The 10,097-nt window shown below is 42.2% G+C and overlaps 1 protein-coding gene across 1 annotated transcript; it reads left to right on the top strand.

Annotated features, from left to right (window-relative positions):
- The first annotated feature begins 1,867 nt into the window (after positions 1–1,867).
- btg1 (B-cell translocation gene 1, anti-proliferative) lies at positions 1,868–9,865 on the top strand. The gene is made up of 2 exons (XM_010887382.4): positions 1,868–2,303; positions 5,890–9,865. Exons 1-2 carry the CDS (start codon positions 2,159–2,161, stop codon positions 6,261–6,263), a joined length of 519 nt encoding a protein of 172 aa, XP_010885684.1. The 5' UTR covers positions 1,868–2,158; the 3' UTR covers positions 6,264–9,865.
- The last annotated feature ends 232 nt before the right edge of the window (positions 9,866–10,097 follow it).

Here is a 10,097-nt window from a genome sequence, read left to right as displayed (position 1 = left end):
ATCAGCATTACCGCTAAAAGCCTTACCACTGAAGCATTACCAACTAAATCATTACCACTTCAGCTATTTCACTATTTGGTCTGGCCCATACATTTTACCTTAACACTTTCTTGCTTATTTTCAGGTGTGAATAAACAAGCACACAAACCCTTTCACACCAGACTACTTCTGCGCTACGCAATGTAAACTGCCCAGCAGAATTCACTTCTCGTAGACCTCCCACTGACTACAGACCAAATGTGTTACATGCGTTCAGACCTTGCGAACATGTGCCTCAGAGGTTCCCATAGACACTATGCAAGCGTCCTCTGGCTCAGTTGTGCACCAGGGACTCCCACTCCTCTTTCTATTGAGGGTTAGAACCAGTTTGTGCTGTTCAGTGAAGGGGGTGGTACACAGTGTGGTATGAGATCGTCTCTTGGCATTTTCTTGGCAGTTTCTTGCATGGAATAGCCTCCATTTCTCAGAACAAGAATAGACTGAAGTGTAGACTGACGAGTTTCAGAAGAAAGTTTTTAGTTTCTGCCAATTTTGAGCCTGTAATCGAACCCACAATTTCTGATGCTCTAGATATTCAACTAGTTTAAATAAGGACAGTTTTATTGCTCCTTTAATCAGCACAACAGTTTTCAGCTGTGCTAACATAACTGCAAAAGGGTTTTCTAATGATCACAAAGCCTTTTAAAATTATAAACTTGGATTAACAAACACAACATGCCATTGGAACACAGGACTGATGGTTTCTGATAATGAGCCTATATATGTCAATACTTTATTTCTAATCAATGTATTGTTATTATAATGGCCAAAAAATTTGCTTTTCTTTCGAAAACAAGGAAACTTCTAACTGACCCCAAACTTTTGAATGGTGGTGTATATGTATGTATATATATTATATATTAAGACTTGTTCAGGGAGGAGACCTAGAATGCATTAATGGCAAAGGGACTGAATACTTATTTACATTCAATATTTAAATGTTTTATTTTCAATAAAATGGCAAAAAATTTCAGAAAATGTGTTTGAGAAAAAAGTGAATGGGAATGAATATATTTGGGTTCTTGACATATGCTCTTGCTATTAAGTTTAGATACATGTATTTAATGAATAGCCTATATTTAATATACAAACATAGTAAATGCACAACTTTATTTACAAAGCAAAGTATATTGCTGATGTATCAGGCTTGAAGGAAACACCATTGCCTGACCGCACACTTGGTAACCCAAAGCCAGAGTTGTATAAAAGCAGAAACAAAAAAGCATGTGGGATGATTAACCAGAACAACTTTTTTCTACAGTATTTTCTGTGTGTACAGTAGTTTGTGTGTTTTAGGGAATTAAAAATGTGATTATGGTAAACCCCTATGTGAACTGTTGAAGACTAGATTCAAACAATGACTTCTAAGGACATTGACAATGTATTATGCCATAATGATCAACGCCCCTGCGGAATAATCAAATCTATCTGAAGTTATGTCTTTCTGATCATAGGGTAATTTCATCATTATGACTTATTTTGTATACTGGGTTTATTTGCTTTTTAAAATTATTCATGTGGTTCTGTGAGTTGTCCTGTCCTGTTGGAATTGTCTGCCTTTGACCAAGTCGTCCCTGAAAATTGTAAATGGTTCTTAATGGACAAAACCCAGTTAGTAACTTATGCACACCTTGTTTGAAAATACAAAATCGTGTTGAAGACGTTGTTTTCGAAATAGTACGTTCCAACTTCGCTCTCACGTCTCTCACGTCTGTTTATTATCAGAGCGGTGACGCAACCAGTCCACTCCTCTTATGCGCTCGTCAGTCTATCGCACAGATGGGATTGGAGAGCCTGTCGCGGGGGCGGTATAAAGTCCCCTTCCTTCCAGCGCTCGTTCACTCTGGTGGAGAAAAGTGACATAAGAGGGTACGTCAACGTGGCATCCTAGAGAGACGCTCTATTTACCAACAACAGACACCACACTGTACCGTCCTCCAGGCACACGACTCTCTGAAACTTCCCTACCTCGACTAATAAATGCACAGCATAGGCGCCAGAGAAAAAAAACAAGTGAAATACAAGGATCATTATCCAAACAGGGAGAGAACAACATCTAATCATTTTCGGAATCAAACGTAGGAAGAGCGTACGGATTGTCGTCGCAGTTGCCTTCTCAATGCATACCCTTTGTGCTCGGGGAACGATGAAACCTGAAATTACCGCAGCCGTCGGATTTCTGTCAAGATTTCTGCGGATAAAAGGGCACGTAAACGACCGACAGCTTCAGACGTTCAGCGCAAGCTTACAAGATATTTTGTCCGGTAAGACAATGGTACACGTTGTTCTCGTACATAATGTTCACTACTTTAAATGTATGACTTCTCTTGGTCGTGTGTGTGTGTGTTAAAAACAACATTATATTTCAAACGATTTGTTCTGCTTTAATCACTTTCTAAAGGGATTTGGGTCTCTCTTTGTTAACGAAGTAACATAAGCGCACTAATGCGCCGACCGTTTGCGCACGGAAAATTTGACAAAAATAGATACAGTGAACAACAATCTTCAACACAAGCATATAATCCCACCATTTCTACTACGATACGTCGAGGATTTTTTTATTCGAGTTTAGTGACCATGTGTTTAGTTAGAAAAGGCTGGTTTTATTTTTTCCAAAAAGGAAGTGGGCTTTTGATGGCACCATTTGTTCAGTAATCTCTTACCATAAAGAATGGGCAAATCAGTCCCCAGTGACTTGATGTAGGCTAGGTTATGGAATTACGTAATGCAGATAAGAAAACGTGGGAGAATACGAATTTGATCATGCACAATTTTATATAATAACATTTCGATCAGAAAAATTAACAAAACCATGATGTGTTTATGGTTCTTTGTTATAAGCGTATTATAACCTACATCACAGTTCACCTTATCTTTGCAAACCTTGATCGAATTGATCTTAGTGAATGATAAGATACATTGGGCTTGAAAATCACAATAAATAGGCCTTATAGATTTCCCCCACTGACATATATGATAGATAAAAACTATTTACAGTCTGATCACTGTAATAATGACACATAACTCGATCGGCTCAACCATAAACTACGCATTGGACTATTGGCAGCATTTTTGGACCACAAGGAAATGAATGGTTGTGTTTACTTTCTAAAATAAGTAAATTAATAAATATTGGCTTACTGTTAGAGAGAAGACTTAAAGCAGGCATGCTTATATGTCTCATAACACCAAATATTCCACTGAAAAGTGCCTGCTTCCTCAATCCCATTTCAAATACTTTGCAACAGCTCCATTTATTACCAACCCCACTAATGAAAAGCCTTAAATTTTTAAGCCATTACAGTAAAATTTCCCTTTTCGCCATTGAAATCCTATAAATGTAATAAATTACACATTTTAGTACAATAATAGAAATGTATTCCCTTCGGTTCAACAGGCTCTTTCTTTACAATGGTATTTTCCACTGTCAGTGGAAGTTGGTTTATTTTTGTTTCTATACCATAAACGACACGGGAGGAAAAGGCAGTCTGAGGATAGCTCTAGGTCAGAGCATTGTTTGTAAACAGCCAAACTTGCAGACAGACTGAGCAAAATGGCTGCCACCACGGAAGGCGATGGAGGAGGGGAAGCGGGGGAGGTTGGTGGGGTGTGTGGGGGGGGCGGCCTGGAAGAGGTTAACAGGGGGAGGAGTGAAGGAAGGATATTATCAACTAATATAAAAAAAGTTGTGGGGGCCGCTGAAGTGGCCGTCCACGTCCTTTACCTTTTAACTCATCTTCAGAGTAAACATTAACAACAGTGTGATGAATAATGGCCAGCCATCTGATTGTCCGTTGCTTTCTACAATATTAACACATCCTGGTTGTTTCTGTATGATCAATTAACATGAAAGACTCAAAATACTGTCCTGGTAAATGTAATCTCTGCCTATATTTCCTGCAAATATTGAATAACTTATGAAACATAACCAATTGGAGAATAAGAGAGAGTCAAGAGAATGCAGACATCTTTTGGGGATATCATTTTGTCTCCTTTGAAATGACGCATGCCAACGCTTTTAAACCACATAACTTTGTCAGTATATAGTTTGAAAATGTATGTTGGAATAAAAACACATTTGCTTCTAAATATGGGCATCATTTCATAAATTCTCAACCAGCTCTTTTGATGGAACTGACATAAAGGGAATTTGTAACCGACCCTTCAAATACTCCTTTGAAATGTCACAACGGACCGTTTATCAAAGACATTTAACATTAATATCGCAACCACTCACCAACACTGGGCGGGTTTAGTAAATGTGAAATGTAATAAAAATGTCTAAAGAGCACGTCTAATTATTCTCCGGCAGGCTTCTATGCTACAAAGTTGCGGTCATGCGCTTAAAAAAATATCGAATGAGGAAGGGATGAGAACCCTTCTCTTGTACTTTCCCTAAAACGAATAACGCTGGCAATGTCATATTTTCTCTCTTTTTCTCCGCCCTGTATGTCACCTAACACCCCTCCAATACACGTCAGCTAACACCCCCTTAAATACTTGCCATACACGGATGACAACCCACTGAATCACCGACGGTGTGTGGACACACTCGCCGCATGCACATAAAATGGGACGGTGTGGCTTTAAGGGGAGTTTTCCTGCCCAGATGGCAGGGCAGGACTTCTCTCTTTTGGCGTTGTTGTTCAGCTCCACTCCTTTTGATGGAGGACTTTGTTTAGCTCGACCAAAGGGGATTGTGCAATCGAACTGCTCCCTTTCTCTCAGTTCTGTGTCACGTATGCTCTTGCCACTGAGCCAGACACAGTTTATGGCCTCTTATCAGTCCCATAAACAGGCATTTATGTTTTTTTTTACAGCCTTACAACAAAGCTGGCCCCTGTCTACAGTCTGTTTTAAACACACATACACACACACACACACACACACACACACACACACACACAGGCTGTAAATACTTTGTTTTTACACACTTGCACACACTTGATCAACTCGCTCAGTGTAAACTTATAGCAATGTGTTATGGACTGTATATGATGTAATCTGAATACTAATTCAAATATCTGATACTTGGTAATACACATGGATACACTATTACACCGAACCATGAATTAGAAACAAAGTAATACAAAATATATTTCCATAAACATTAAGTGATTTCATATTATGTATAATTCCCAACATCATTAATAGGGGTTGTTTAGTAAAGGAAACACACAAGCAACCATTTTGCTGTAATCTTCAAAGGAATCATAAAAAAAATTGTTTTCTGTGAGTAGTCCATTACACAAACAAAATACACTTCTAAAGTCCTAGGTAATATTTCCTATAATCATTTATTGAATAGTTATTTATACAAGTATTACCTTGGACCCTTTCAACTGTAATAACAAGAAAAACTGTTAGTATGATTCTAAGCTTTAAAAATGAGAAAATAAATGTATTATCATACTATAATGTTATTAATTAGACTAACATTCTATTTTAAAGGACTGTACTTAATGTATCAAAAAACATGCATCTTCACACACACTAGGAACTAACAATCAGTCGGGTGTAGGACAGCTGTCCAGCCCGTTTTCCACTTAGATAAGAAGGCTGAAAGTAGCAGAGCTTGAGCTTACAGGCTCACCTGTAAACCCCAGACAATGACTTACTCCTCTGCCCCTCTCTCTCCCTCTTTCTCCTTGTCTCCTCATACAGCGCTACAAGCTCCACTCTGGATTTAACCTGTAGGGTAACCATAGAACAACAGTTACCCCCTTACTTGCCCTTTTTTTTTTGGCAATACCATGGTAACGTAATAGAGATCCAATGATGACGAAAACCAGTGGTGACGAGATAATAACCGCACCCCCCCCCCCCCCCCCCCCCCCCATCTCTCCACAGAGCAATACAAGCACCACTGGTTCCCCGAAAAGCCCTGCAGGGGCTCGGGCTACCGCTGCATCCGGATCAACCACAAGATGGACCCCCTGGTGGGGCAGGCCGGCCAGCGCATCGGCCTGACCATCAACCAGCTCTACCTGCTGCTGCCCAGCGAGCTCACCCTTTGGGTGGACCCCTTCGAAGTGTCCTACCGTATCGGCGAGGATGGCTCGATCTGCGTGCTCTACGAGTCTCAGCCGTCGGCGCCGTCGGGGGCCAGTGTGGTCGCCCCCGGCCCCATGGTGGACAGTCACATCAGCTGCAAGGAGGCGGCAGGGCTGCTGGGCAGGACCAGCCCGTCCAAATCCTACAACATGATGACTGTGTCCGGTTAAAGGGCTCCCCGACAGCCAATGTCGGCTGAGAGTGGTGCCCCCCCCCCCCCTGGTGGCGGTCGACGGCTTAGCCTTTTGAAGCAAAATGAAATAAAAAAAGAGGAAAAAAAAAAGAGAAAGGAAAAAAAGCAGAGGATGTGGCCTATCGTCCAGGTGATGGAAACCTTGTAGGTTTGATATTTTTTTCTCCTCCCTCGCTCCATTGTCTCTTATGTTATGTTGTTGGATCTACTGGAGGCAGGCGTATTATTCTTTTTTCGGCGCGAGAGCTGTGCGGAGCGCAGAACTGATGGGGCAGCTAAAACCAACCAAGAAACCTGGGATGAGAAACAGCACGGTGAAGGGGTTGCTTTTTGTTTGTTTTTTTTCATTGTTTTACATTGAGGTCTATTAAATGTTGACTTTGCACTTTCATCTCTACCTGGTTTCTATGGGTACCATGTCACCACCACCACCCACTTAAGTGTCAAGGAACTATGTTCAGGAGCCATTCAATTTCAGCCTCTTATCCACCTTCTGTCATAGTTGGGTGTACTTTCCATCTGAGGAGGAAGTGGAGGGGCTGAGGTCCAGACTGTTCCCGTTCAGAGGTCAGTCTCTGGGAAAACGCCCAACGTTTCTTTCTTCGAAAATGCAATTTTTGGACCACAGGGTGATTTTTCTTCTGTCATTTTTACCCCCAGAGGCTGCCCAAATACAGGCCCTCTCTGAACCTCAGCCACACATTCACCAGCAGCGAGCTTCAGGAATCCCCCAACCCCCCTGTCCCCCGCCCCCATGCCCCCTAACCCCTCCGCCCCCTGCAGTGGAATGCGCTGTGAGACCTGTTGTTTCCGGACAGTACTGTATCACAGCACACAACCACAAACACCTCCAACCATCTGCGTGCTAGCTTTCTGGTTAAAGCCGGGGATTTGTCCCCTCCCCCCCGGGTCGTGTATAGATCCCTCCCCCCTCCCCCGTTCCGACCTTGGGACCCTGCCCCACCAAATTCGACTTGTAGAATAGATGGCCCTATATTCCCACCTAGATTTGGATCCGTTTGTTCTGGTTGGTCCGGCCCTGTCAGTAGAAATGACATTGAATGCACTTTGACATGTAGATTGTGTGGGAGGTGCACTTTTAGAGGAAGACCTCCATCGTTCCGTTCGCTCGAATGTCATCTTTCGTGAGTCTCCCTCGTTTGCGGGTTTTATTGGACTGGCGCCTGTGGACCGAGGGGGGAACTCGTGAGTGAAAAATTACGTTGGTGTGGTGATCTGGCTGTAAGCGTTTCATTCAGAACCTTTCAGGTGTTGGCAGTTCAGAGTGGCTTGGTGTCATGTCAGATTAGCCGCCTGAAGTCCGTTCACGAGGCTCTGTTCTCGAAAGTCACCGCAGCAGGGTTTTGGTTTGAGCTGCCCCCAGGCGAGTGCTGTGTGATTGTAGCCAAAAGGGAAGTCTGTAAGGCCCCTTACTGTTTAACTAGAATTCTGTCCAACTCAAACCCAATGGCCGTGTCAGGGACTTCTCGCCTGTTTAGGTTAGGCATTGTCCTTGTGGTTGTGCGGGAGGTAGGGTGGAAGACTTTGTAAATCTGCGATTGTGGATGAGGGAAGGGTGTACTGCCCGACATGGGACCCCAGCGTTACTCCTCGAGCCACTCTCTTGGGGACCGATGAGAGAACCAGAGCAACTTCACCCAGCCTATAGTTGCCACTGTCTGGGCAGGCAGACGTGAGTAGCTCCCCTGGAGCCACTGTTGTGCCACATATCACCCCCAGCCTAGACAGAGACAGCCAGCTTAACCCCCCCATAGCAGAACGGAGATAGCAGTGACACATATCATCGTTTCTCACCCCAGTGGAGGGAGAGGGAAGGAAGGCGTTGTGGGGGCCAGGGCCGGACACTCGTGTCCAGGGCAGCTACAATCCCTCTGGCCCCCCTCCAAACTAACCTTTACCCAACCAACCCCTCCCCACCTAGCGGTGGAGAGCAAAACCAGCACACTTTCTCAGCGCACTCCGTCTGTACTGGGGAGGCCGTCGAGGGACAGGTCAAAGGTTAAGAAGTGATTGCACACAGCCGTGTTTTGGTTAGTCTCTTAGATGTTTTTGGGTCACGCTGCCGGTGACACCAGAGGCCAAAAAATAGAACTAGTTTTACATGTGCGCAATAGGGCGAGGGTGCTGTCAGTCATTCTATAGGTCACTCCTGGTTGGCTGGGCTTCTGAAAACATGACAGGCTGTAGGGTTTCAAGGCCTTTAGCCACTAAGCTGGCCGGGCGGGGAAGCAGCCAATCAATCCTACATCTGGGGCTTAAAGCTCCCAAGGTCCAGAGGATCATGGGTAATGGAGCAATATGTGTTGACTCACTGCCCCCTCATCTTCTCTGTGCTCTCCATCTTACACGGCGATCGTTCCGCAATCTGTGGGAAAAAGTTGTTTCCCACTTGCCAGATGGACAGGTCTGAGACAGTAGCCCAGAGCTTTGTTGTTGTCGTTGAATACCAGCTTTTGGAAAAACATTGCAGCTCCACTATTGCTTTGGTTATGCCAGCTATCCATGTTGTTTTGAGATTGGTCTGTGTTTTGGACGTATCAAGTTTTCACCCCTTTTGCTAAATGTATTTTAAATACGCATTGCCGAAATCTGGAGAACCAAATTTTAACAGACCTCATTTTTAGATCTACAGAAAAAAGGAAACAATGCTTAAATCCTTTGAAATCATTCTCAAACACCACCACATCAAAATGTTGTTTTAGTCCACAATACTGAATCTGTAAAAGCATACGTTTGGCATTTGCGCACATAGGTTTCAGAAATGTTGGAAAAGGTGTTTTTGAATAGTCAGAGGTAATAGCACATAAAATGCACTAAATATGTCAAGTTGAAGATGTGACATTTTTGAGACACGAGGAGTCTCTCCTGGAATGTATTGCCAAACTCAGGCCTCGGACATTCAATAAAGACCCTTATGAAAAAGTTGTGCATGTTAAGATGTGAAACAGGAAGGGAATAGTTGTTTTGTGTTTATGTCAATCTATCATCAATGATTTTGGAATTATTGCCACTTTCACATTTGGAGTGTTAAACATTGTAGAATGTACTGTAATTGTACGACATTTGGTAGAATACCTGCATAACATTACACAATGGGAAGTGCCAATAATTTATATTTTGAGGTGTTTTAGAAGTATTCCTTTTGTATTTCATAGTTTTAACACAAATAACTATTTTACTAAGTGAAGCCATTTGTTATGGGAGTGTTGGAAAGGACCAAAGTTGTTTTGGTAGAAAAAAAATATCAGTTTCCATGCTTTGTGTAATGATAGACTTATCCTTTGTTTTTTTTTTATTTACTTACAAAATAAGAAAAACTGGAAAAAAAAAAAATCTGAGCTTACCCAAGAAGAAAAAGGTGTCTACTCTATCTTGTGATTTCTCATGTCAGTACATCTTTCTTGTGTTCTTTTTCTTTTCCTTGGGTATGTTGTGATGAACTGCTGTAAATTTGTACAGTTCATGTAAATTGATTGTGCGGAAGTTGTACAGATTTCTATATTTTGGAAAAAGTTTTTTTTTTCTCTGTAATAAAAGATTTCCTATCTTGGCAACATATTCCCTGTGATCCTAGTCTTTCTTTTCACGGGAATTGGGATATGTAGATACATTTAAAGGGAATCAAAATAAATACTGTGGTCTTCTTTAAAAAGCAAACAGAAATAAACTGTGTTGGCCGATTTATAAAACATATATTATTAAAAGGCTATGCTAAACTATGTCCTGTTATTTAAAGTTAGTTATTATGTAGTTATTCTGGTATAGATGTGCTATGAAGTGTTGAGTCTGA

The sequence above is a fragment of the Esox lucius genome, chromosome 23, assembly GCF_011004845.1.
Source record: "Esox lucius isolate fEsoLuc1 chromosome 23, fEsoLuc1.pri, whole genome shotgun sequence".
Classification (NCBI taxonomy): domain Eukaryota; kingdom Metazoa; phylum Chordata; class Actinopteri; order Esociformes; family Esocidae; genus Esox; species Esox lucius.
The sequence above is the reverse complement of the archived record's forward strand: the minus strand, read 5'-3'. Positions and strand labels throughout refer to the sequence as shown.